This window comes from Papio anubis, chromosome 13 (assembly GCF_008728515.1).
Source record: "Papio anubis isolate 15944 chromosome 13, Panubis1.0, whole genome shotgun sequence".
Taxonomy (NCBI): Eukaryota; Metazoa; Chordata; class Mammalia; order Primates; family Cercopithecidae; genus Papio; species Papio anubis.
In genome coordinates, this window is record NC_044988.1 from 92,417,791 (window position 1) to 92,444,352 (window position 26,562).

The 26,562-nt window shown below is 36.9% G+C and overlaps 2 protein-coding genes across 12 annotated transcripts in view; both read left to right on the forward strand.

Moving 5' to 3' along the window:
* RABGAP1 (RAB GTPase activating protein 1) overlaps positions 1-26,562 on the forward strand; it is a 175,409-nt gene that overhangs the window by 100,687 nt on the left and 48,160 nt on the right. The window contains exon 1 of one of the 11 annotated variants that reach the window (XM_021927174.1): positions 4,285-4,518. The exons of 9 other annotated variants lie outside the window; for them this stretch is intronic. The gene's annotated coding sequence lies outside the window, so the exon portion shown is untranslated. Of the gene's footprint in view, positions 1-4,284; positions 4,519-17,968; positions 17,993-26,562 lie in introns of those variants that run through there. One more of the 11 variants, XM_021927175.2, reaches the window with a different exon arrangement.
* Positions 4,419-6,461, forward strand: GPR21 (G protein-coupled receptor 21). The gene is made up of 2 exons (XM_003911256.5): positions 4,419-4,518; positions 4,949-6,461. Exon 2 carries the CDS (start codon positions 5,345-5,347, stop codon positions 6,377-6,379), a length of 1,035 nt encoding a protein of 344 aa, XP_003911305.2. The 5' UTR covers positions 4,419-4,518; positions 4,949-5,344; the 3' UTR covers positions 6,380-6,461.

Sequence of the window (26,562 nt, forward strand, 5' to 3'; positions counted from 1 at the left end):
AATTGCAGCGAGACCTGTTAGGCAAGAGATAATTTTGACTTGGATTGGGGTGTGGTGGCAAAGGGATGGGGAAAAAGATGCTATTTAAGAGGATTTCAGAGGTAGAATCCTTGGCACTCACTTGATAACTGAATGAATGTGGGAGATGAGGGAGAGGGAGAAATAAAAGAAGAGTCAAAGTATCTCAAATCATTTTTGGAATGACAGTTATATAAATAAACACATCAGCTGCACTATAATATGATAATCAGTTTAAAGCTCATTTTTTTTTAATTAATAAAGTTTTATTTTTCCAAATGTACAGTTGCTTGGACCTGTTCATGCATCTTCACCAGCAGCTGGAGCATCTCTGCCCTTGGTATTTCTGGTGTAAATTACTTGAGCTTTGTGCTTTGAAACCAGTTTGATAAGTCCTTTACTAAGGAGCTCCGGAAAGGCTGCCCTGGCCAGGGAACCTCAAATCTTCAGTCTCTTAGAGACCACAGCTGGAGTTATAAGTTTATAGTTGGGAATTTCCTTACAGAGTTTGTCATAGGTAGCTTTGTCAAACAAGACAAGTTATTGAGCTTGTCCCCAACTTTGCCTTTGGACCATTTCTTCTTTTTGGCCTTGCCCCCAGATTTGTTCACTGGGTCTTTGTCTTTCTTGGCTGACTTTCTGATGTCTTCCTTCTTCTTGTAGTCCTTGGGTGCGTCATGAAGCTCGGAGAGCAGTGGGGAACACTGCAACCTTGCCAAGATGTCGGACAAAAAGTGAAGCTCATTTTTACTAAATAATAAGTGATAGTTGACACTAATGCCCAAAGGTGAAACTTAGGAATTTGAAGAACTGAGATCATTTCTCATCTACAAGTAGTTAAGTCTCTGAATAGGTTGGGAGAAAAAGAAATATAATTTGAACAGGTTTTTTCCTTTTTTTGTACATTTCATTTCTTGTTCTGCTTTTTAAGTCTGTCATTTTGTTATTTTAATTATTTTGGCTTTTAAAGTTGTTTTAATTTTATTAGGTTGAACCATATAGAAGTTGGTGTGTTTGCAGATCAGAAAATATTTAGCTAGCAATGAAATGTTTAAGTATCGGTAAGTTCGTAATTATATTCTTGTTCTGTAAGAGGTTTTAACTGACGTTTTGGGAGTCCATTTTGAGTTAGATTGAGTACCAAAGACTGTCTGAAGGAGTGTTGCTCTGATGGCATAAGAACAAGGGGAACAGAGCCCCATGAAGTAGAGAACTTCAACCCAGCATCATTCTATCTTGCTAAATCAATATGGTTCTGAGGGTATATAGAAATTGGAAAATTCAGAAAATATAGAAAGCTGTAAAGAAGAAAGATTTTTTATAAATGACTGTTATCCCACCATCCAATAATAGTGTTGATTTTTAATGTATTTCCTTTTAGTCATATATATACAGAAACTTACTCAGCCTTCAAAGTAAATAGAGAGAGAATATATCATGAAACTACATTATTTTATTTTTTATGGTATTTTTTAATCAGTATATAATGTACATACTTATAAGGTATATAATGATGTCTTGATACATACAGTATATACTGATCAGATCGTGGTAATTGTACACATACCCATCATCTCTAACATTTATCATTTCTCTGTGTTGGGAACATTCAGTAACCTCCTTCTAGCTATTTGAAACTATGTAATATTAACTATAGTCTTCCTAGAGTGGTGTAGAACACTAGAATGAGACTGTGTTATGGTTAAAGCCTAGATTTATTAGGCTATTGGGCTTTTTTTTTTTTTAAGCTTCTTAAATGAATATTTTGATTTTAGCTCCTAGACTGGTTTCACTAAAATAGAAACAAAGTTGAAATAACTGTTATTGTACTAATGCCAGTAATGTAACAGCTTGTAGTTTTATTGCAATTTTATAAATTTTTAATTCTTTCAAATTTTCAGCCATTGTATTGTCTGTTTTTATCAGCGTAACTGTCTTGTTTTATACATGGGAAACCACAGAGAGAATAAGTTACATGCCCAAATTCACAAGTAGTAGTAGAAAAGCCTAGACTTTTAACTGTGGTGAATACTTTTTCTATTTATTGAAATACATTAGTAACTCTCGAAAATCACTCCTTTATTCTGCATTTATTAAGGTGCTCAGTAAATATCGTTTAAAAATAAAGTCTATGGCAAGTGTATAGAATAAGAAGGAATCTGATTTGACTGGAGGGCAAGTTATTTGGAGGAAGTAAAATAATTGAGATCAGACTAGAAAGGCAGTAAGGGAGCCATTGACTCTTCTTGAACGATGGGGCACAATAATAAAATGTACGTTTTGGATATTTAACCAGGCAGAAATGAAAAAATTGGAAAAATGAACAAAACTATAAGTCTAGGTGGTAATCATCTTCCGTGGTAAGTGTATTAAAAACTGAAAGGAGGAAATGCATTTGAGAACTATTGTGGAAATATATTTTCAGGACTTGGTGACTAAGAACAGTGCTTTGAGGGAGAGAGTGGTCAAGATGATTCCTCAGTTTCATACTGGAGTGCCTGGGAAAATGTCGGAAAAATACAGAGGCTTATTTGGTAGGAAGTTTTTGATTTTAGACATGCTGTGGTTGAAATCTCTACAGGACATCTAGGTGGAAGATGTGTAACTAGCAGGCAAATTGTAGATGGAAAAGGGAGCTTAGGAGTTAAGTCAGGGCTGGAGACCTAGGCAGAGAAATTATTTGTGTTGAGGGAATAATTGACGCCGTGTCATCATTCCTTAACAGCTACCTTCAGTGCTTTGCATGTGCATAGCCTCAATGTATTTGAGTAATGTGTGACAGCAGTGTATTCAGATAGCTGTTGTATGACTTAGAACTGTATAACCTCAGTAAGAGCGGGCCCTTCAGGATTCAGAGGAGCCCAGCCTTAACATTTTCAACATGATTGGCAGGAAAACACTGGCTCTTTAGGAAGGCTATTTTAGTTGTAGGAGCAGAAAGTAAGTAAAGTTATATACCCTCTCTGTGCTAGGTGTTGGTAAGCCTTTTGTATATACTTTATTTCTCAACAACCCTGTGAAGTACGGAGTGTTGTTCTCATTTTACAAATGATGAAACAGAGGCTTAAGAGAGGGTAAGTTATTTTAGAGCAAGAATTTGAACCTGATTATTGTTCCTTCGATGTTATTGGTCTTTTTACTGTGCCACACACTTTGCTCTGTTTCCCAGTAAAACCTGTCAGATATTACTGTCAGGATTATGGTTAAATAGGTTTTTTATTTTGGGGCCATGGCCGCGTCTGGGACTGGCCAGACAACTGCTGCTGCTTCAGATTTAAAATGTAATTCGTTGCATTCTGATTATGGGTGGCCATTTGTCTGTAATAAGAAAGCATGTGTATAAAATGAATTAAAAATGAAAGTTGGATCACACGTTTTACTCAGTTGCCTACCTCTTGGAAAGCTTTCAAATGATAGCATTGGTTTATTGTCTTTTACTCTGCTGGATACTTTCAATTAATCCTTCTAAATAAAGATACTAAAATTACACATTTTCGTAGCACCCAACTCTGTTACCTGAAAATTGTCATCATTTATGACATTACTAGGAAAACCACAATATAATCCCAGTTTGCATTGTTTTAAATAGGCAGAAACAAGATTGTATATTCTAAGATACAAAGGCTTATTTGTACCATGAAACCTCCTGTAATATCCATGCCTGAGTAGAAGAAGGTACATTTACTTTTCTATCTTTTGTTTGTATTCTTATATACTGCTCAGCAAATTAGAAGCAAGAAATGTATCTCAAAACTATAGGGTAGTGTCAAATATGGGAACAATGTAATTTCTCTGTGCTATTTCTGTAGTATTCAGAATGGGAAATACTTTACTTTTCTCTTGAAAAAGTGATTTTAAAGTTTCTTGGCCAATATTCAGTGAATTATGAGAGACAAAATTAATGGTGAATAGCCTTCTAGCTAGAACTTCTTGTGCAGCTGAATTATGATTGTCAGTTGCCATATGCCATACACTTAAAGGAAGTTAATATACTTCCTTTCTTTAATATTGCTCTTTGTTCTTTGGGAAAATGCCATGAGAAAATAGGAATTACCACTCTGGCAGTGTGTTTCAGTCTAACTCCTGGCACCCTGTTCTGCTACTACCCCTTCTCCTTGTTAGCAGCCTGAATTCTGCTTATCTACTAAAAGGGGGATTCCAGACAGACGAGGAAACAGCTTTCAAATGAGGCACTGCAGGCATAGCAAGCCATTCCCACACTGTGCAATCTGGAAATCAGGGGGCACCTCTCTGACGATGAATTCCAATTAGTTGCTAAAGATTCCAGAGTGTGTGCACATATAGGCGTTTTCTTTCCCCTCCCCCTTTCTTCTTTTTCCCAAGCCCCCTCTTCTCCCTGTTTCCCCTCCTACTCCTTTATCCCCTCCCTTCGTGTCTCAGTTCTGCAGTACGCGAGTTGAAGCACATTCCTGCTTTGCAAGGCTTTCTGTTAAGGATGTATTGTGGCTTTTGTTTGGATTGCAGCATGCAGAATTACAGGTAACATTCTGAAATTGAACTAAACAGCAAATTCTGTTGAAATGTTTTCAAAGAGGCAAAATATTATATTGGAATCAATGAAGAAAGTAAATTATTTTGGTTATTTTTATTAGTGGTAATTGTAGTGAAAGGTTTTCATAAATATTATAAGCAAATTCCCTTTTTCCCCCAAGTCTCAAATGAAAGGAAATGGGGGTAAATTAATCTGACTGTGATTGGTTTTGTTTTATGCTGATCTTGAAAGCTTGATGTTGCTGCTGCTCCTCTATACAGTACAGATCAGTTATGTGGGGTGCTATTGAGGGTAGCCATGAATAGTGGTGCTAGTAGGGGTGGAGTGGGAGGGATGATGCCAGCCTGAGCTAGCCAGGTTCTTTGATTAGGGCATTGGATGTGAAATGTAAAATGCTCTCTCCTTTTCTTCTATCAGCTGTTCAGAGGAGACTCATTACAACTCCTGCTGAAGCTCCTAATCTTCTTCCCTTCTCTTCTACCCTTTCCCCCTACCCTCACTTGGCCTGAAGACGTTGTCCCCAGAGTTTACGTTGCTCCCCTGGTGCTATGTGTATGGTGAACCTGGCGCTATGGCCACGTCTGGGACTGGCCAGACAACTACTGCTGGCTCTCCTTATTCCAGGAAGGATTTAAAGGGGAATTGCACTGCAGGCAATGCACCAGAGCAGCAGCATCGGGAGCTTGGGGACTAAGGCTCCTCTGGCATTATTACACACATGCAAAGCTGACCGCAATGACAGCAGCTGCTTCTTTGAACTGTTGGCAGCAGCCAAGCGGCAGCATGAAGTGACAGATCACTCCTGAGCTCAAGATGAACTCCACCTTGGATGGTAATCAGAGCAGCCACCCTTTTTGCCTCTTGGCATTTGGCTATTTGGAAACTGTCAATTTTTGCCTTTTGGAAGTATTGATTATTGTCTTTCTAACTGTATTGATTATTTCTGGCAACATCATTGTGATTTTTGTATTTCACTGTGCACCTTTGTTGAACCATCACACTACAAGTTATTTTATCCAGACTATGGCATATGCTGACCTTTTTGTTGGGGTGAGCTGCCTGGTCCCTTCTTTATCACTCCTCCATCACCCCCTTCCAGTAGAGGAGTCCTTGACTTGCCAGATATTTGGTTTCGTAGTATCAGTTCTGAAGAGCGTCTCCATGGCTTCTCTGGCTTGTATCAGCATTGATAGATACATTGCCATTACTAAACCTTTAACCTATAATACTCTGGTTACACCCTGGAGACTACGCCTGTGTATTTTCCTGATTTGGCTATACTCGACCCTGGTCTTCCTGCCTTCCTTTTTCCACTGGGGCAAACCTGGATATCATGGAGATGTGTTTCAGTGGTGTGCGGAATCCTGGCACACTGACTCCTACTTCACCCTGTTCATCGTGATGATGTTATATGCCCCAGCAGCCCTTATTGTCTGCTTCACCTATTTCAACATCTTCCGCATCTGTCAACAGCACACAAAAGAAATCAGCGAAAGGCAAGCCCGCTTCAGCAGCCAGAGTGGGGAGACTGGGGAAGTGCAGGCCTGTCCTGATAAGCGCTATGCCATGGTCCTGTTTCGAATCACTAGTGTATTTTACATCCTCTGGTTGCCATATATCATCTACTTCTTGTTGGAAAGCTCCACTGGCCACAGCAACCGCTTCGCATCCTTCTTGACCACCTGGCTTGCTATTAGTAACAGTTTCTGCAACTGTGTCATTTATAGTCTCTCCAACAGTGTATTCCAAAGAGGACTAAAGCGCCTCTCAGGGGCTATGTGTACTTCTTGTGCAAGTCAGATCATTAAGCCAAATCCACCTCACACAAAGAAGCAAAGGCCCTCTTAATGGATGTCGTATCTGAAGTGGCTCAGTTACGGGGTCCGTGTGTGTGTGTGTGTGTGTGTGTGTGTGTGTGTGTGTGTGTTTTATCTCTGTATTCCTCATTCTCTAGGAAATCTGAGACAGAATACTTTGACTCTAAGCAATAGAGTACGTAAATTATTCGTACGGATACCTTCTAAGTTTGTAGAAATGGTTTCAAAAGTGCTTTTGAATTAGAAGACTTAAGATCATGAAGACAAATTGCTGTTGCTTTCAGTTTTTGAAATGTCTTGGAAATGACTACAGTTCTCAGATTTAGAATGAATAAAGCCATATCTAACACCTCTTTCCAGCTGGCATGACTGAACCTGAGTGTGAAAAGCGTCAGCATTTTAAAAAGTCATCATTTTGTTGTCACTTTCTGGGTTATTTCCAGCTATTTAGGCTTCATGTGCAATTGATTTCTTCTAACAGGGAATAGTAAAATATAAATTAAAAGGTTTTAGAAATTATTTTTTATGTATGCCAAAGCATAACTACACTGCAAGTTTCAACACTGTCATTTAGAAAGCCAAATGTTCTATGTTTTATTCTCTTGAGAGAATTCTCAGTAGGGTGAATAATGTGAGCACATAAACACTAATTTTAGAATTTTACAGTGAACCATGAAGCAAAAGTGCAATCAAATTATACAGTTTATGGAAAAACTGTGCTACTTTTTGTGCCATACTTCACAGAGATCTAAAGATATGTGTGCATAGAAGTGATCATGTTGTAGTATTTTTGCCTGTGCCTTTGTGTTATGTCTATATTTAGAATATCTGAATTGTTAGATTTCTCTTTTACGGCAAAATGTGTTTAAGCTAAAAAATAATTCAGTGATAGGCTGTTGGCTGTACGTTTTATAACAGTGACTATGTACAAAAATGTGTCTTTAATATTGTCTGTTCTTTCTATTCAAAGACTTCCGAAATATTAGAACATCAGGGAGAAGGGTATCTGTCATAAGCAACTGAGTCAGAAAGTATACCATAGTATACTGATTGTTTTTTAAAAATACAAGGGAGCTGAGACATTTTCTTTGTGGTTAAATGGAATCAACTAGTTATTTTTGAAAAGTATTCTTTCAGTTAGTGCTAAGGAATCCACATTTGAAGAGGGGAAGGGGAAACTCTTAAGTCTCTTATTGCTATTCTCTTTCTGGAAAAAAATCCTTTGGCATACAGTTCTTAATAGTCTTTTTTTCTTCCCTGCCAAAGTACTAGCAAACCTATAGGATTTTACTATTCTTCATAGAATTATTATTGAGTTATGTGTTTGTATATAGTAGTGATGTTTGTTCTTAAAAGTGATGATCTTCAGAGCAAGAGGTTTATTTTTCTAAAAGGAGAGAAGGAATTCCAGCAGCTCCAAGCACGAAAGTATTTCCTCTACTTTTCTGCAGGTTTTAATGTTTTGGAAATCTTCAGGGGACTTACTTGATCTCTGCCTTTGGCTAGAAGTTGTAATCTGAATGCGACAATGGTGTTCAGTGAGATGGAAGATGGAAGAAACCCGGGGAACATGGGTTAAAGTGGGTTTCTGAATCCAAGAAAGGACATGGATATTTATAAAGCAGGCAGATAAGCTTTGGTTTTCCATCATGATGCCAGTGTTCTTATGATTTTAGGCTTTAGACATCAACTTGATTTTAACCTCAGTTGTGTTCTATTTAAACTTTCTTATTTTAAGTGACTAAGCATTATATAAACATTCAAACTTCAGATTCTGGATTTTTCCCAAAAGCTTGCTTGCTCTTTATGTTTAGTGTTAGCAAATTTTATTCTAAGCTGTTTCAAAATTTAGAACTCATACTGAAATTCCAAGTTATGTTAGAAATGGCTTGCCATTTCAAATGGGAAACCTTTTCTGTTGGATTCTGAAAAATGGTTGTATTGTAAACATTTCCCCTTTAAGTGGTACAGATCTAAAAAAACAAAATTTACCTTTTTCATATATGTTAGAGAATGTAACCTGTTCACATTTGCAGTTTGCTTACGCATTTTTAGTTTAGAAAATGTGATTTTAAACACTTAATTTTTGTTGAAAAATTGATGTTAAATCAGTAGGTTTGATCTCATTTTGTTGTGTGTGTATGTGTTGGGAGAGAGGAGGTGCTCCTGGACACAGTAACGTCTTCTTCAGTGACTGGGGGTGTTTTCTGTGTGATGTGTTTGGAAAGTTAATATTTAACTGATCTTTTCATCCTGGCATATTTAATGCAACATTTCATGACATTTAGTTTAAATACCAGTCTGATTTCAAAAAAAGTGTATTTTTAGAATCAGTTACCATGGTGTTGACAGGATAACTCATTTAACTTTATATGGCATGTGACTGGTATCAGAGGAAACATACTTTTGGTGGTTATGTTGAAATTATTTCATAGTAAATTTTAAGGTAGGCTTATACTAATGTTATATTTGTAAACTAGTTGTATTTTTTAATGCAGTGATTTCAGTGAAAATGTTTTTCCCCCCTTCTTAGAGTTGAAAAGCAATTACAGATGGACTAGTGTGCTCTACTTTAGTGAGAGCATTATCTTAACACTAGATTGGATATTTGCATTTTTTTATGGGCCTGTCGACTCTTACTCAGAATTCCATTTTGGAAAAGGTTTTCTTTAAGCTTTATTACTGGATAAATTCTTTTCAAACCTTTTATAATGGCTTTTCCTTTTTACTTGAATAATGGTCTCAGTATTTTAAGGATTGGGAAAACTTGAATTTTTATACCATAAATGCATTGCCCACCTCCTTGAACTTGAAAATGAAGCAACAGGGTTACAGACTCCCAGATGGCCCAGATGGTAGAGTGGTTTCTAGGAGGGTTTCCTCAGCTTTTCAGGTTTGTTTGAAAAATCTGCATGGTGGCTTGGTATAGGAATTGTCTTAATTTCACTGACTGTGTTTTTGTTTCATAAGTGGTTGGTGAAATTATCAGCAAGCCAGAATTTATTGTTATATGAGCAAAGTTTGGGAAATTTAAGAATGGGAAAATGGTGGCATTGAGATTTTTTGAAGTCCTCATAAATCATTTTGTGTGTTGATTTTTATATAACTTTTTTCATTTCAGGTTGAAGAAAAGCTAAATATAAGTATTTATATTAAAAGTATATATTACTAATATTATGTTGCAGACCTTGGAAATACTGTGGACATTTCTTATGGCTGTAAATGAGTCATTTGGCCTTTCTTCAAAATTTGCATGACAAAAGGGCATCATATAGTAAAAATGAAGTTGGAACTGAGAGTAAAAAAATGTAGGCTTGTGTTTCTAATTAAGTAGTTTTGTAAATGAGGGCAAGTCACTTCTCTAAATGCTTAATTTATCCTAAAAGGAGATACTGATCCCTTCATACCTCATAGGGTTAGTTTGAGGCTTGAGTTAGATAATAGATGTGAAAGTACTTTGTAAATTGTAAAGTGCTTTGCAAATAAAAATGATTACTGTTATTTGTATCTGCCATTCTTCTACATGTCTACACATCATACATCATGATGTGTTCCCCCACACTTAGATTTTAAATAACAGATAATATCTCTTTTTGGTATCAAGAGATTAATGTGGTAATTTGAGTCCTCTATATGGTTAGATAACTTTACTCCTGGAAACTCTGTAGCTTCAGCCCAGAGAGCTTCAGGCAGTGCTTTCAAATTGCCAGTTTTTCACAGAATGGATTAGGAAGTATGGAGTTGGATCACACCTTCTTAGCTCTGGATCCAGATAAAGCTCTGTAAAATAGGTCACAAGGCCAAAGGAACTATAGAAATCCTTGGTGAAAGAAACTTTCTGTGTGGTATTGCTTTGTCTCCCTTTCAGCCTTTCCCAGTTTTCTGGCTCTGTCTTTCCTTCTTCCTTCCTTTTCTTACCACACTATTGGTCATGTATCCAGAAAGAAGTATTTCCTTGATACTGCCATAGGGTATGGAAAATTGTATTATGTAAGAGCAGTGACTTTTAGGGAAAGTTTAAGAAGCAATCAAGAAGCACTTATCTAGCAAGTTCTGCTGTGTGCTAGGTAGTATAACTAGCCTCAGAGAGGGATCAAAGAGGGATCATTTCTTTCTTGTAGAACTATACAGTTTTTAGATGTTTCATGTGTAAAAATTCTATGATTATCTGTCTTCCAGGAAGCCTCACTGTTCTCTACTCTATCTGGAAGAATGTACCAAGACTTCCTGGTGGGCCACCCCCACAGCATTGTTTTTTGTGGGGTGCAATCATATGATGCTGGTGTATAAAATCATATCACTTTATTAGTTTAAGAAATAGATGCTGGTAATTCAGAGCAGTCTTCTCTATCAGCAGATGTTTATGGGAAGCCAAACCATATTCAGAAGGTTGTTTGGTGGGAATGGAATCTCAGAACATGGTTCTGTAATGTGAACGTTATTGGGATCATAGTAAAAGATGAAATCATCCCTGCTTCCATTATTGACTATCCTGCCTTCTCATTGACATATTGCGGTATTTCCTTGGTTCAATTAACTTCTTCTGTTACTTGTCTTTTAGTCAAATTCCTTGCAAGTCTTCGTAGTGTGCAAGCCTGCAACTCATTCTTTCTCTTTAAGGTGATTTTATATCCCCAGCCTTATCTTTTATCATAAGACATACTAGTTTTATGATTTATTATTATTTGAAACACATCTTTATTCTTTACATTAGTTTGGGGGAGCAGCTCATCTTAGTTTTCATGTAGTTCCTAGTTAGAAAAGCAAAATACGTGACACTCACTATAAAAATTAATAATATCAGATAATTAGGGTTGTGATATTCATGTCAGATCATGTCTAGCAAAGGAGTCAGGGAGAGGCAGATGAGTTGGAAAGAACCTTAGAAATCATTTGGTCTGATTCTGTTATTTTGCAGATGAGAAACCAGCCCAGTGGCCCCTCCCAGACTTCATGCTCCCTAATCCATTGCCCTTTTCTAGTATATCCCATTGTTTTTGCAGAGGAGTTGGAATTTGACTTGACTCAGCCGTGCCATGGGATGGGCATGTATGTACATGTGTAATTCTAAGGATAAGAAGTATGAGCAGTAATATAAATGTAATTGAGACTCGTTTCAGGAGAATTTTATAAACTTTATGTTAATACCAACACTGCAGGAGCTAGTGACTATTATTAACCCCATTATACAGATTAAACAGATTTTGAGTTGCCAGAGTCAGACAGCTTATAAGTGGAAGATCTGGGATTCCAACCCAGGACTTCCTGACTCCAAAACCTATATTCTTACATTAATTTTTTCTTACATTCTACATTTAATTTTCACAGCAACTTATCAGGTAGTTATTTTTAATTTTCCTATTTTATGGGTGAGAAAACATAGGGTTAGACAGGTTAAGAAGCTTCTAAGGTTACATATATAGTAAGTGTTATGAATCAAATCCAATTCTTTGACTCTAAAGCTTGTGTTCTGTACCATTATATAAGCCTAGGCTTTAGAAACATATGACAGACCTTCTGCTAAATATAGCAGATTGAATTGAATATGCATATTTCTGTTAACTCTGCTATAAAGAATAGCAAAGGTATACTATGGACAAAAAGAGAGAGAACAGAGATGATGGCAGACAGTGATGCCAGCAGTGTTTTGGAATATAGAAATCCAGTGGACAAGTAGTAACTGACTCAGCGGAATCAACAGAGCTGCTTCCTAAAGTCAAAGGAGGAAGAAGAGCAAAAAGAAACAGACTGATTTGTCTGTTGACTACAGTAACTACTTGGGAATTGGATTCCTAAGATGTCCCTATAAGCATAGAGACTGAAAAACAAGAATTGTTAGAGGCCAAAAAACAGAATAATTGATAGAAAGTTTATACAAGGAATATTTAGACATCGTCACCCCTTACTCCTCTTCCCTGTCCCACCTGAATCCCCATCCCAAGCAGGCAACTGGTTTTCACCATTGCAGCAGAAGATGGGAGATTTACTCTTTGGAAAAGCTGAACCACGCTAGATGCCAGGCATAGCTGAGAATGGGACTAAGGTGTGTTTTGTTGCAAACGTGACTGCTGTAAGAAAGTCTGTATGTTAAATAATCAGCACCCTTGCCACACTACACTCTCAGAATGTTCTAAGCAGGATATGAGAGGAGTGTATTCTGGGGATGGACATTTGAGGGCTCACAAACAAAATAGCCACATTCCCTGCCCAGTCACTTTAAGGTGATGCCCATCAATCAACACATCCCACCCATGCACACAGAGCTCACAGCTTTTTATTGCTTCCCTTTTAATATTAACAGCCAGAGATAATTGCACTTTTGAGAAGAAGTTCTCACATAAAGTACAGAGCCCAAAACAGTCAAGCAAATGACAGAAATCAGAAGAAACAGAAAGAATGTAGGTTACTGAAGAAAACAACCAAAAAAAAAAAACCCAACTCTAAAATTCTCAGATACTATTTTGCATCCATTAAAGGAGGGGAGAACAAAGTGCAGTAAAAATGAATAGGAAGAGAACAAGAACGAACTCTTGCAATTTAAAGTATAATAAGATTTTTTTTTAATTTTTTATTAGTAAGCAGGCTAGAAAATGAACTAGGCCAGATACTGAAACAAAAAGAGAGCTAGAAAATAGCTGAAAAAGCAAAACAATTGGAGGCTTAATCAGGGAAACCCAATAGCTGACTAACAGGATCTTCAGAAACAGAATAGAGGAAAAGAAAGGAAGAAATTATTAAATATCACAAGAAAATTTTCCAGTGCGGAAAGATACGTGTTTTCATAATGAAAAGGCCCATTTCAGTGTAATAAAAAGATTCGCATGATGGCAAATTGTTATAAAATTTCAGAACAATGGGGATAAAAATTCCTAAAAGTTTCTTGAATGGGGTGGGGTGTGGATGGTGGAGTCTAAATATACAAAGTATAGGGATTTGAGTAGCAGAGGACTTTTTGCCACAGTAAAGCTAGAAGATCAAGGGTAATAGCTTCAAAATTTTGAGAAGTGATTTCCAACCCACAATTTTATGCGCAAACTGTCATTCAAGTGTGAGGGTAAACTAAACTCATTTTGAGATCTGCAAAATCACAAAATGTTCACCTGCCTTACATACTTTCTTGGGAAGTTACTGAAGGACGTGCTTCTTCAGAATGAGGGAGGAAATCAAGAAAGAGATACAGAACCCAGGAAACAGGGTCTCTGACACGGGAGGATGGTGAAAAGAATTCCCACAGGAAGGAAAGCTCTAGGAAAGCAACTATGCAGGAGACCTAAAGAGCAGCCAGTGTGAATAGGAGCAGGAAGAAAGAAGGCACTAGGTGGTATGTCTCTAGGAAAATATAGTTGGAGTTTTCACCCTGGTGAGAAGAATTTAGTTTTGTGAGATTTTTAGGGGAAGAATTGGTGATACATACATAGAAAACCAAGGAAAAGAAAAAGATAGGCAATTAATAACTTCTGAAAAAAATAGAAAATTGAAGAAAGGAAATAAGATCATGACATACTCTGGTTCAGTTATGTGTTGCTGTGTATAGTTTGGTGTTTAGCCAAAAATGATAGCAACACTATGTTGATAGGATGAGGGGAAGGAAAGTGTTTGGGGGGTGAGGGGAAGGAGGGTGGGTGTAACAGAACTACAGTAGCATCTTCCACACTGTAAACTCTGAAACTGATGTCTAAAGTGGAAAAACCCAGAAAATAGCAGCTTAAGCATTTTATTCAGAAATATGAATTAAAAACAAACAGCTTTAAAAAAAGGAGAGATGAAAATGGTTGCCTCTAAGGAATAGGGTATGAGGAGTGAAGGGAATTTCATTGTAAGCTTTGTACTGTTTGACCTTTTCACTTATGTAAGTGTATTGTTTTCTATGAAAAGCATAGACCACATTTAGGAAAAGAGAGATGTATTTTAACAGAAGTAAAGGGAAGTCGGAAAGGAGGCCCAGGTTTAGAACATTACTGAAATAGTAAATGGGGGCATAATAGCACTGTTTTACTTATGGCTCTTTATAAAGCCATTTCCTATTAATTGTCTCATTTAATCCCCCTAGAAATACAGGCAAAGTTAATACTGTCCCTCTTTTCCAGTTGTGGGAATGGAGTTTTGGGTCTTTAAGACCTTTTTGGTTTCCAGTCTGCTGTATCACTACGCCTCCATAGGTGTCTGTTTGGAACTTTTTAGATTTTGTTATTTTGTTTTTTACCAAGAGAAGACAGAAGGTGCTGGAATGCATCCTTCTTTGACATCGTGGGAAGGAATATAGGAGAACACGTGTGTGTGTGTGTGCGCGCGCGTGTGTGTATGTATATAATGAGTATGTGTGCTGGTACATGAGTATTTATAATACAAGACATGGTATTATGAAATGATGAGAGGAATGCAAAATGTCATGTAGTGTTCAAAGGCAAGGAAGTGCATGTTAAATAGATTTCCTTAGAAGGCAGCGTGAGAGATGGGCTAGTCTCAGGGTAGAGTAGAATTTCTGTAGTCTGATTCCTCTCCTCACACCAGACCCCCTCCTTGAATGAGATTTCATAAAGTATCCAGCTGGACAGAATTAAAGGAACCCAAAGGATCAGTAGACTAAAGACCATAATGAAGTGATCTACAATTTAACAAACAATATATGACATGAGAAAGCCTTTTGCAAAGTCAAAAGCCTATCTTTACAAGAAATTATTATGAGTGTAGTCATTTAATGAAAGATTTGTTGGCTTATTACAAAACGACTGAATTGGCTTTGAGCAAAATATAAAAGTAATCATATTTTCAAAGTAAAGTTTTAAATTCTGTGTCTATCAGCTTTCAGCAAATACTGAGTTGAATTGTTAAGGCAATATTTTGGGGAGAAAGACAAAAGTTATAGCACTTAAATAGCATTATTAATTTCAGAAATTTCTTCCAGAAAAACGGAGAAAACCTCCACTGCCAAAGCCATTTATTTTTAGCTAGACCAAAAAATAAAGTTTAAGAAGGCCATTTGTGGGTCTCTGTCTTTAAAGCCCCTGGGGAACTGAATCAGAGTAAAGCCTTTTTTCATTTATAAAAGTTCCCCTTCTTCGTGATATGTATTTGTAGAAATCTAAATCATTCCTACTTAAGTTTTGTTAACATTATATATCATTAACATCATTTTACAATACTGAGGATGTGTATTGTAGCCTATAGAACACTGGAAATAAAGTTAAAACAAAATGTAGATTCTAGTTCTGGCAGTTAATTAGGTAATCTTAATCCGTCTGAATGTTAGAAGGATCTTCATCTTTGAATGAAGATGACACCAGTATTATAGCAGTTGGTTTAAGATCAGATGCATATTATGTTAATAGTAAGGCTTTTAAAGTTGTTACTGTGATTACTTCATACCGTTGGATAATTTTTTTCCTCTGAGATAAAGAGGAAGGTAGTGGAAAAAGCATGGATTTTTGGAGTCTTTGGCCTTTGGTTTTCTACTCTGCAAAATGGGATACTACTACTTCATTAGAATTATTGTGAAAATAGGTACTATCACATCTAAAGTATGTAAAATTGTACTTGGGGGCATTGTAGAAACTCAGTAAAAGATTTCAGCTATTACTTCTTTGCCACACAGAGGTCAGAATCTCCCAGTGACTTCCAGGTCCTGCAGATTGGCACATACCATCAGAGGAAAGGCCTCGGGTGAATATGGAGTGGCCTGGTGTGCTTCCTTCTCTCAGGGATGGTAAATCCCTTAAGTACTGCCTTGACAGTTAGCTTCAGTTCTTCAACTGATGTTTTATATATTTTGTCCTGCTTTTATAATACGTTTTGCAGTAGGGTTAGTCCTATACAAATCTCGGACATTAAGATACACATACAATACTTGGATGTACTTAAAGGGAATGGTAAGTCATTGGGGTTTACAGTAAGAATTTTAAATACTTTAGGAGGTGGAAAGGAAATTTGAGGCTGAAGCAGTAAAGAGGGGTCGCTTTAACCAAACTTTAAAAATGAGTTGGTCTTAGGCAGAAAATACAATTTTGGCAGCTCCTATTTTAAGCGTAAAAGGCCTGCTGAAGGGGGGCCGTTTATATACTTAAGGAATAAGGAGACTGGACCTGGGGCAAAGTACATAATCGTTCTTAGTCTCAGTTGTCTTAACTACTAACACTGTCTCGTGTAAGTATTGTAAAGATTAAATGAGCTAATGCACGTGAAGCTCTTAGCATAGTACTTGGCATGCAGTAAGCACTCAGTACATGTTAGCTGGTGCAGCTGTCTTGTGAATAGGGTAGTATGGATGAAGCGGAAGTTTTAAGTTGGGATATAAGGGAGAATAAATTCAGAAAGATAAACCGGTGATAGCTGGTCTGGAATACATGGCTAAGGGATTTAATTCTAATTAGGAATTGGAGGTAGACTTAAGACTTCTGAGAAAATGAATGACAAATGCAGAATCCTCGAGTGATAGAGCTTAGAAGATCCCTTAGCAGTCTTAATCTGGACTCCTGCTTTCACAGACAGGGAAAGAGAGACCCAGAATAGTGACAGAGTTAATTATTTGCAGAATTAGGGCTAGAATCCAGGTATTAAACCTCCTTTAGACTCAGTCATTCCACTAGAATAAGTCCAAAGGGTTATTCAACATTTGTCAAGTGCTTAGAAAATAGGAGTTTCCAGCAGGTTTGGAAAAAAAGGAAACTGTTCAGATTTTGGTTTGTGTTAAGTAAAATCAAAGAATTGTCTTTCCGTTGGTACTTTCATTCAAATGAATTAAGATTTTTTTTCAATACTAATCAAAATATTCTCTTGATTACTAGTAACAGCCTTAGAAATGTTTGTTTGAGGAGGTAAAAAATAAATGGGTATTTCAAGAATTCCTTCATTGATATTTATAATTGTACTGTTAGTAAGATTGAAGGGTAAAGTTTTTGCTTAAATAAAATGGAAGATCATACGTTATCTAGTAACTTTTAAAGTAGCTGTTTCTCAAGAATTTTAAATAGAAAAATATGAAGAGTTTAATTACAGGAGAGTCCTTTAAGGCATTACTACGTACATACTAATATACTTTGCTTGGGATTATTTCCTGTGTGCTGATAAGTTTTAAGTTTTTAAGTTCATAGGAAAAGATCTGGTTTACTTATAGCTTTATACTTTAATTCTAAAATAAGATAGCTTTTAAGTATTGTTTTTTGATTCTTATTAAGATTCTTCCATAGAAAAATTAAAATCTTCAATTTGATTTTTCTTATATGTTGAGCTCGAAAATATTTTTGCCTGAAAGCTATATAAAAATTCAAAATTAAAATAAAGGTTGGAACTCAGAGTGTATACCTATAACCTTTGAATATGTGTGTGAATGCAGACCTCTTATGGAATTCTTAATGCAGTACAGCAGTTCACTGCTGCTGTTGCATGACCAGTACCATTCAGATTTTTCATTTAATATTTGTGAATTGTTATAAGAGCAAGAAACTTCCATAGAATTAAATATGTCTAGCCATTTTACAGCTGCTGGTTTTTTTTGTTTTTTTTGTTTTTTTTTTGAGACGGAGTCTTGCTCTTGCCATCCAGGCTGGAGTGTGGAGTGCAATGGCGTGATCTCGGCTCTCTGCAAACCTCCGCCTCCCAGATTCAAGCGATTCTCCTGCCTCAGCCTCCTGAGAAGCTGGAATTACAGGTGTGCATCACCACGCCCAGCTAGTTTTGTATTTTTAGTAGAGATGGGGTTTCACCACGTTAGCCAGGCTGGTCTCGAACTCCTGACCTCAGGTGATCCATCCACCTTGGCCTCCCAAAGTGCTAGGATTACAGGCGTGAGCCATCTTGCCTAGTTAGTTGCTGTATATTTTTGCTACTCAATAGGCACATTTAAATCTCTGATTTGAGACTTATTTCAGAAGAAGTTAAGTTTGTAAAGTAAAACTGAGCATTTGTTAAGCATTTTGAAACATTTATAAGCATTTTCTTGGAAATAATTTAATCCATTGATCTGATTATGTAAAAATATAGCTTGAGGAATATGAGACTTGGTCCTCTGTGTCTGTGTGTTGTATGTTATTAGCAAGTGATTTTGAGAAGATTTTATCCATAGCATATAATGCTTTACAAAATCTTTAAACAAATAGTACAAGCCAAACAATGCAGTACGTATTAAGCTGTACTAAGAGAGCATTTGATATGCAGTTTACTTGGTAATAATACAATGAAATAAGTATTTGGAAGTTCATCACGGTTGTCAGAAACATTTGTTTGGAATATGACTTTGCATATAATAATTTTATGTTTTAGTTCACCCATAAATTGCCTTCCCCCTTTGACCATCACCACCTCTTTAATCAAAATGATATTTTATGTGTTCACTTTTGTCAGGTAACAGTACTTGAGTATTTCCTGCTTCTTGGGCCTCTCCATGATGGATTGCTGTGAAGGAGAATCAACAATAGCAAACCAGGAAAAGGTTGACAGTGCAGTTAGCATTTATGCCTTATCTATACATGATTTGGGACCGTTTTGCCAAACATTGAATGATTTTCCTGTGGGAAACTTGAGCCCTAAAAGGAAATGAACATAGCTAAAAGGCTGCATATCACATGGGACTTAGATTTATTTTTAGAATGGCACTATAATGCCATATTTGGATTGAAACAATGTGATACAGTACAATATTTTATTAAATAAAGAGCCATCTTTTCTGAGGAAGTCATCTGCTTTTCTATTACATTGTATGGTATAGATTGAACATAATACTTATATAATCATTCAGCTAATATTCTAAAGTATATGTTAAAGTTAGAGGAGCTTATTTGGCAAACATTTCTAGAACCAGCTTATTGAGTCTGGTGTAGTAAAGGCTCTGTGACAGTTCAATGATTATAGCATGTGGTGTTTTTTTGGTGGTGTTGTTTTGTATATTTGGAGTAAGTTGTTTGGAGGGAAAAGAGAGTAAAGACAGTAGAGTCATTTGGAATGTTTATATTATTTTTCTTGAAATGGCTGAACTCGTTACTAAATTAGACAATGATAATAGACAAACCTAGATGGATTTTTGCCTCTGAGAAATGATTTTGGAAGAAAAAAGATAATCAGCAAAGGTATTTAATATTGAGCTCTACAGTGTTTTCGTTAGTATGGTTCATAGGCTAAAAGCAAAATACTCTTATTGTATCACTTATATTTCAAGTATCAGTTTTTCTGCCACCTGATTTCTTTATAATTTCATTTGGTTAAAATGTGATGTTCATAACATTCAGGAGATTTCTGAATTGTATACTGTCTAATTGCAGATTCCCCACAGGGCACTAAGTCCCAAACAGGAAAACTCGCCAAATACGGATTTTGTCCCTTGGCTTCTCTCCCAAGGTTGGAAATATGCCAACGTCATAAATCTCAAGTCTGGTGAGAAAGAGCTACTTCTGATACACCAGGCCTTAAGCCACCAGCTTTCCATGCAGTGTTTCATTTGCTTCTCATAAACTGTGAGGCAGGGACCATTGCATAGATTTTATAGATAGGGATGTTAAGGTTCAGATTAGTTAAATGACTTGCCCAAGGTCACACAAATTAGTAAGTGGGAGAAGCAGTATCCAGAGACAGAACAGTCTGGCCCTAGAGTTTGTGTTCTGTTGGTCGCATTGTGATCTAAGTAGAGCACCTAAAGTTCATCGTTTACATTCTTTGTCAAAAGTCCAACTCCAGTCTCCACACAATTGTGACCAGATTCTGAAATGCCTTTAGTTACCTCCATGTTCATGGGTATCTAATTCCAGTCTGCTCTGTGTGATGTGTTGGAGCTTTGGAGTAGAAATTTTAAAGCATTAATTACTGAATACTTAAACAATATGTCATATATTCAAATGTATAGAGATCAGTTTACTATTTCTTTTTGGTTTTGAATTGTTACTAATTGTTAATTAGTGGCAGTTTTACTGTAAGTATGGTTTTTGCCTTCAAGAGCAAATCACCAGATATTCAAAGCAATATCTACACACAAATCCAACTTCCACTAAAATCCCTGCTTTTTGTTTGCTGTGGAAGAATAGCACCACAGGACAGAGAGGTCCCATGGTACCTAGTTGAAAATACTGACTTAAAGGGCAATGTTGCTAGACATGTAGGGACAAGTAAAAATTTCTTCTATATAATTGCATCCTTCAGAGCTAAATTAAGATGAAGATGTTTTTGTATTGTCAGTGTTAAGTGAGCCCACCAATCAATACCTGTTTCTAAAATTCTTACTGATTTGACTGTATAATTGACTTTGAGAGGCTTTAATTTGTTTGATACAAATACACTATAACTCTATTACTGATGTACAGGCTGTGAAGTCGTTTATTATGTAAGATTGAGCTGCAGATTTGTTTCTGAGCTTCCTGGAGGCCAAAGCAAAAATGAATATTGGATCATTTCCATGGGGAAAAATATGCATAATTTTTTAGGAGAAACCGTTTTTTGATGGGGACACTGAGTAAACTAGATGTCCTCACCACCATGAAATACAAAGTTTCAATAGCAGGGTCTTTTTTTTGTTGTTTGTTTTCTTTTTTTGACAGGGTCTTACAACATGCTAATACCACAACTTAGTGAAGGTAGTTCTGTGAAAGGCCAAGATATTGTGATCTAAAAATATATCTATCCAGTGGTCAGCCTTAAACAATAAAACTCAGAACATTTAAAAGAATACTCATTTTTTTTTTTTTTTAAGATCTGAAATGGTTAAGATACATGCCCCCTAGGATTTAGCGACTGTGCCTTTTCTTTGAATAAGTTACAGTGGAGCCACATGTTGAGATTTTACTCACCTTTTTTTTTTTTGAGATGGAGTTTCGCTCTTACTGCCCAGGCTGGAGTTCAATGGCGCAATCTTGGCCCACTGCAACCTCTGCCTCCCAGATTTAAGTGTTTCTCCTGCCTCAGCCTCCCGAGTTGCTGGAATTACAGGCATGTGCCACCACGCCCGGCTAATTTTGTATTTTTAGTAGAGATGGGGTTTCTCCATGTTGATCAGGCTGGTCTCAAACTCCCAACCTCAGGTGATCTTCCCTCCTTGGCCTTCCAAAGTGCTGATATTACAGGCATGAGCCACTGTGCCTGGCCTCACTTTGGTTTTATGTTTAAGAATGTCATATATTTCTCTGGCTACATATTACTAGGGCCTTAGTTATTTCTGTTTTTCATAAACACTGAGCGGCCTTCATACAAGGAAGCATGTTCAAATTAGTAAAAAGAAAACTTCATTTTCAAAGTCTATGTCATACCAATTTTAGTTATAAGAGTCTGGAAGAGAAAAGCATTTTATTTTATTATTATCTTTTTTTGAGACAGAGTCTTACTCTGTTGCCCAGGATGGAATGCAGTGGCCCAATCTCAGCTCACTGCAAGCTCCGCCTCCCGGGTTCTTGCCATTCTCCTGCCTCAGCCTCTCGAGTAGCTGGGACTACAGGCACCTGCCACCACGCCCAGCTAATTTTTTTTTGTATTATTAGTAGAGACGAGGTTTCACCATGTTAGCCAGGATGGTCTCAATCTCCTGACCTGGTGATCTGCCCGTCTTGGCCTTCCAAAGTGCTGGGATAACAGGTGTGAGCCACCGTGCCTGGCCACGAGAAAAGCATTTTTAAAAATATATTAGAAATTATAACTCCAACACAATACTGATAAGAGAATATTTTCACTTTTACAATACGTTCATTTGGGTTAGGAAGGTGATCTAGGAAACCAGACCAGTTGGGTTCCAGAGCTAGCTTCCCACTTTCTAGCCAAGTGATTTAACTTTTTTCCTCATCTGTCAAGTGGGGGAGATAATAGAACCCACCTCAAAAGGTTGTTAAGATAGACCTACATGTTGTTACTTAAATAATTATTTTTAGGTCTGTGAAAGTACATCTGGCAATAGAAAATTTCTTTTAGATCTTTTAGATAAGTGGCTCTGAACCTTACTATGTGTCTTATATCCTTTTGAGAATTAATTTATTCAATAAGTTTTTATCAGTTGCTTACTGTGTGTCAGATACTCTTCTCTGGGCTTAGAGATATATGTGAACAAAACAGAAATCTCTCTCTTCATGAAGCTTAACGTTCTAGTGAACATGTTTAAAACCCTGAGCACTCCTCTGAGAAAAATGCTCACAAAACTTTGCATACAGGCCAGGCGCGGTGGCCTACACCTGTAATCCCAGCACTTTGGGAGGCTGAGGTGAGCAGATACTTGAGGCTGGGAGTTCGAGAACAGCCTGGCCAACATAGCGAAACCCCATCTCTACCAATAAGAAAATTAGCTGGGCATGATGGTGTGCGCCTGTAATCCCAGCTACTTGGGAGTCTGAAGCAGGAAAATCTCTTGAACCTGGGAGGTGGAGGTTGCAGTGAGCCAACATCACGGCCTCTGCACTCCAGCCTGGGCAACAGAGTGCAACTCTGTCTCAAAAACAAAGGAAAACGAAACAAAAAACTTTGCATACAAAGTCAGATAATTTATAGAAACCCGTAAGTCTGTTTATTAAATCTTAGGCTAAGAATACTATACACACCTCGTTTTTGTTTTGTCATAATTCTTGTGAGGCATTCCTTAGATGGGTTCAGTACTTAGTTTTAAAAGACAAAGCAATTAAGAGACAAAATAATGTTACTGTTTTTCTTTGTCACTTTTCTTGGCTCTATCAAATTGGAAGTGCTTGAGATGTGACATGACCAATTGAAATAAAATTTCCAGATTTTGCAGACTTTTGTAGGACCATCTTGGTTTTACCCAAACATAAGACATCTGTTTTCATAGGCTTAACAGTCTTATTCTCATTCTTTATTTTGCTCAGTTCTACTTCCAAACATATGAAATGAAATGACAAATGACATGAGTGCTATGTAATTAGGAGAGAATTATTTTACCTCTGAGAGATTTTTGGTCCTCATTTATTTTATATTAAGCATAGCACACTTTCAATTTCATTTTCCTTCTTTTGAATTTTTATCCCATCTGTTTAGGGGATTTTAAAAACTTAGTCTTTAAAATGACTTCTGATAAGCAGTAGCTGACTTTTTAAAAAGAAAATGTAACCAAAAATTGTTACTTTATTCTTGTGAAGTATATTGTAAAGATAGGACATGGTATAATGTATTGGAGTGGGTTTTGGCGTTGTTTTTGTTTTATTCTGTTTTCTTAAATATTACATGATGGCATTTAATAAAGCATCTGTCACATTCTGGGTTAGTCTTAAGAAAAACTGACTTTTTCTTTGGGCAACAAGCTACTTTGGAAATAATAATTTTCCCTATGCTGGTTATTTCTCATGGCAGCCTTCCACTGCGTTTTCTTTGTTTGGGTACTTTCTTTTTCTTCCTGCCATTCTTAGCTTTCTATTTTTCAACATGAGTTTACAAAAGGGTGTGTATTTAAAGGGTTTCCTACAGTTCCCAGTACCTTGTTGATCCTGAGAAATTACACAGTGAGCCAATTCTCACAGTAAGGTATAAAAATAGTCATCCAGAAAGATTACAGAATGTGGTACCACTGTGGTTTTAACTAATGGGAGACTTTTAAAACCAAGATAGGGAGAAGAAAACAGCACAAATGTTACTATTTCCTTAGATTTTTTATCTGCATAATCTATTTTAGGAGAGCCTTCAAATTTAAGAAGGTAATAGAGCTTCACCACTGTGTTATTGTACACACTCAAAGATCATCATAACTGGGGACAAGAAAGAAATCACCTGCAAATAAATTACAAAAACAGAGCCTACCTGTGATTACTATTGAGCATATATCCACAATGTTCATTACACCAATTTTATTGCACAAATTTAGTCCAGCATTTTATTGAGGGCTTTAATAAGTTCTGGTGTGTGAAGTTGGGTGGCTTAATTTCTCTTAAGTCTGAATTTCCATATTGTAGAATAAGGAGGTAATATCTTTTTGCTTTTAATAAACTTTATTTTTAAGAACAGTTTTAGATTTACAGAAATACTGTAAAAATAGTACAAAGAATTCCCGTATACTCTGTTATAAACTCTATTATTATCACCTTGTATTTATGGTACATTTATTATAATTAATAACACAATATCAAGATATTATTAACCAAATCCCAAACTTCATTTACATTTCTTTAGTTTTTATCTAATATCCTTTTTCTGCTCCAGGATTCCATCCAGGATAGTGCATTACATTTAGTCTCATATTTCCTTAGGTTCCCGTTGACTGTAACCGTTTCTGAGGCTTGCCTTGTTTTTAATGACTTTGACAGTTTTAAGAAATACCATTCAAGTATTTTGTAGAATATCCCTCAAGTGAGATTTGTCTGACATGAAGTCATGAATTTTGAGGAGGAATAATACAGAGGTAAAGCGCCATTTTTATGACATCAAGGGTACATGCTGTCAGTGTGACATCACTGCTTTTGACCTCAATCATCTGGCCAAAGTCATCTTTGTCAGTTTCCTCCACCATAAGGTTTCTTTTTCCCACTGTGTTATACTGTACTGTACTGTTCTGAAGGAAGTCACTGTGCACAGCCCACACTTAAGGAGTGGAGAGTTTTGCTCTCCTTCCTCGAAGGTGAGGTATCTACATAAATTATTTGGGATTCTTCTGCGTGGAGGATTTGTCTCTTCTCCCCCATTTATTTGTTCAATCATTTATTTATGTAAGTATGGACTCCTGGATATTTCTTTTATTGATTGACTGGAGACAGGGTCTTGTTCTGTCACAGAGGCTGAAATGCAATGGCACGATCACAGCTCACTGCAGCTTTGACCTCCCAGGCTCAAGCAATCCTCCCACCTCAGCCTCCTGAGTAGGTGGGACTACATGTGCTGCCATGCCTGGTTAATTTTTTTTGTGTTTTTTGTTTGCTTGTTTTGTTGAGGTTTTTTTTTTATTTTATTTTTTTAATTTTTTAAAATTATTTTATTTTATTTTATTTTTCTGTAGAGACGGCATTTCACCATGCTGCCCAGGCTGGTCTTGAACTCCTTGGTTCAAGCAGTCCTCCTGCCTTGGCCTCCTAAAGTGCTGGGATTACAATGTGAGCCACCATGCCCAGCCAGATATTTCTTCTTCTCCTTTTTTTTTTTTTTTTTTTTTTTTTTTTTGTGAGATGGAGTTTCTCTCTTGTCACCCAGGCTGGAGTGCAATGGCACGATCTTGGCTCACTGCAACTTGCGCCTCCTGGGTTCAAGCGATTCTCCTGCCTTAGCCTCCTGAGTAGCTGGGATTACAGGCACCCACCATCACGCCCAGCTAATTTTTGTATTTTTAGTAGAGATGGGGTTTCGCCATGTTAGCCAGGCTGGTCTTGAACTCCTGACCTCAGGTGATCCGACCACCTCAGCCTCCCAGGGTGCTGAGATTATAGGCGTGATCCACCGTGCCTGGCCATTTCTTTTATACTTATATAACCCAGTTTATTTTGTTGCTAAAATTGCTCCAGCTTTGACCATTGATTGGGAACTCTTTCACTTGGCTCCCGTGTCCCTTTGGCATACCCCTATCGATGTAGGTTTGTTTTCTTTGTGGTGGGGGTGAAGGGAGACAATTTCCTGTTTTTTGCCAATACAATATGTTCCAGGCTATCTGCCCTAGTCCTAGAAGCAGCCATTTCTCCAAGGAGGGTTCGTTCCTTTTGTTAGTAAATGATATTAGATACCAAAATATAGATGCTAGGTGTGCTCCTTGCTACTGGATGTTATTGCTTCTAGGCCCTCTCAACTGACAGAGCAAGCAAATAAATGTATGTATGGTAATACCTTTTTAAATGTTGACAGCAAATCATGTATTGCAGTTAGAATAGGATAGAGTCAATAAAATTTATGTGCAATTTTTTGCAACTTTAGATTCAATTCTTATAGACTAGAAGGAGCGTAGGACAAGTATACAAATGACTATTCAAGAACAGAGTAATTGCTGTAAGAGTGGTATCAATGTGGTTTGTAAATTGTTACAACTTTTCTGAAGGGCAAATTGGCAGGACCACTCAAAATCCAAAAACAAGGATTATGCTGTATCTTCAGGGAAATGGAGTGTTTGTGGAAACTGTCTTTTCTCCCTTAAGAATCACTGCTCTACTTTACAGCCTTGTTTATAGCAAAAGGGGTAGAATAGCTGCATATCCCAAAGCGGAGATTTTGGCAGAGTAAATTATGATACGACCATGTGACAGGTTACTGTGCATTAAAAATACTAAGGTAGGATAATGGCCAAATAATATGAAAAGATACAATATTTTGTAGTTAGCAAAAACATATTTTCTAAAATCA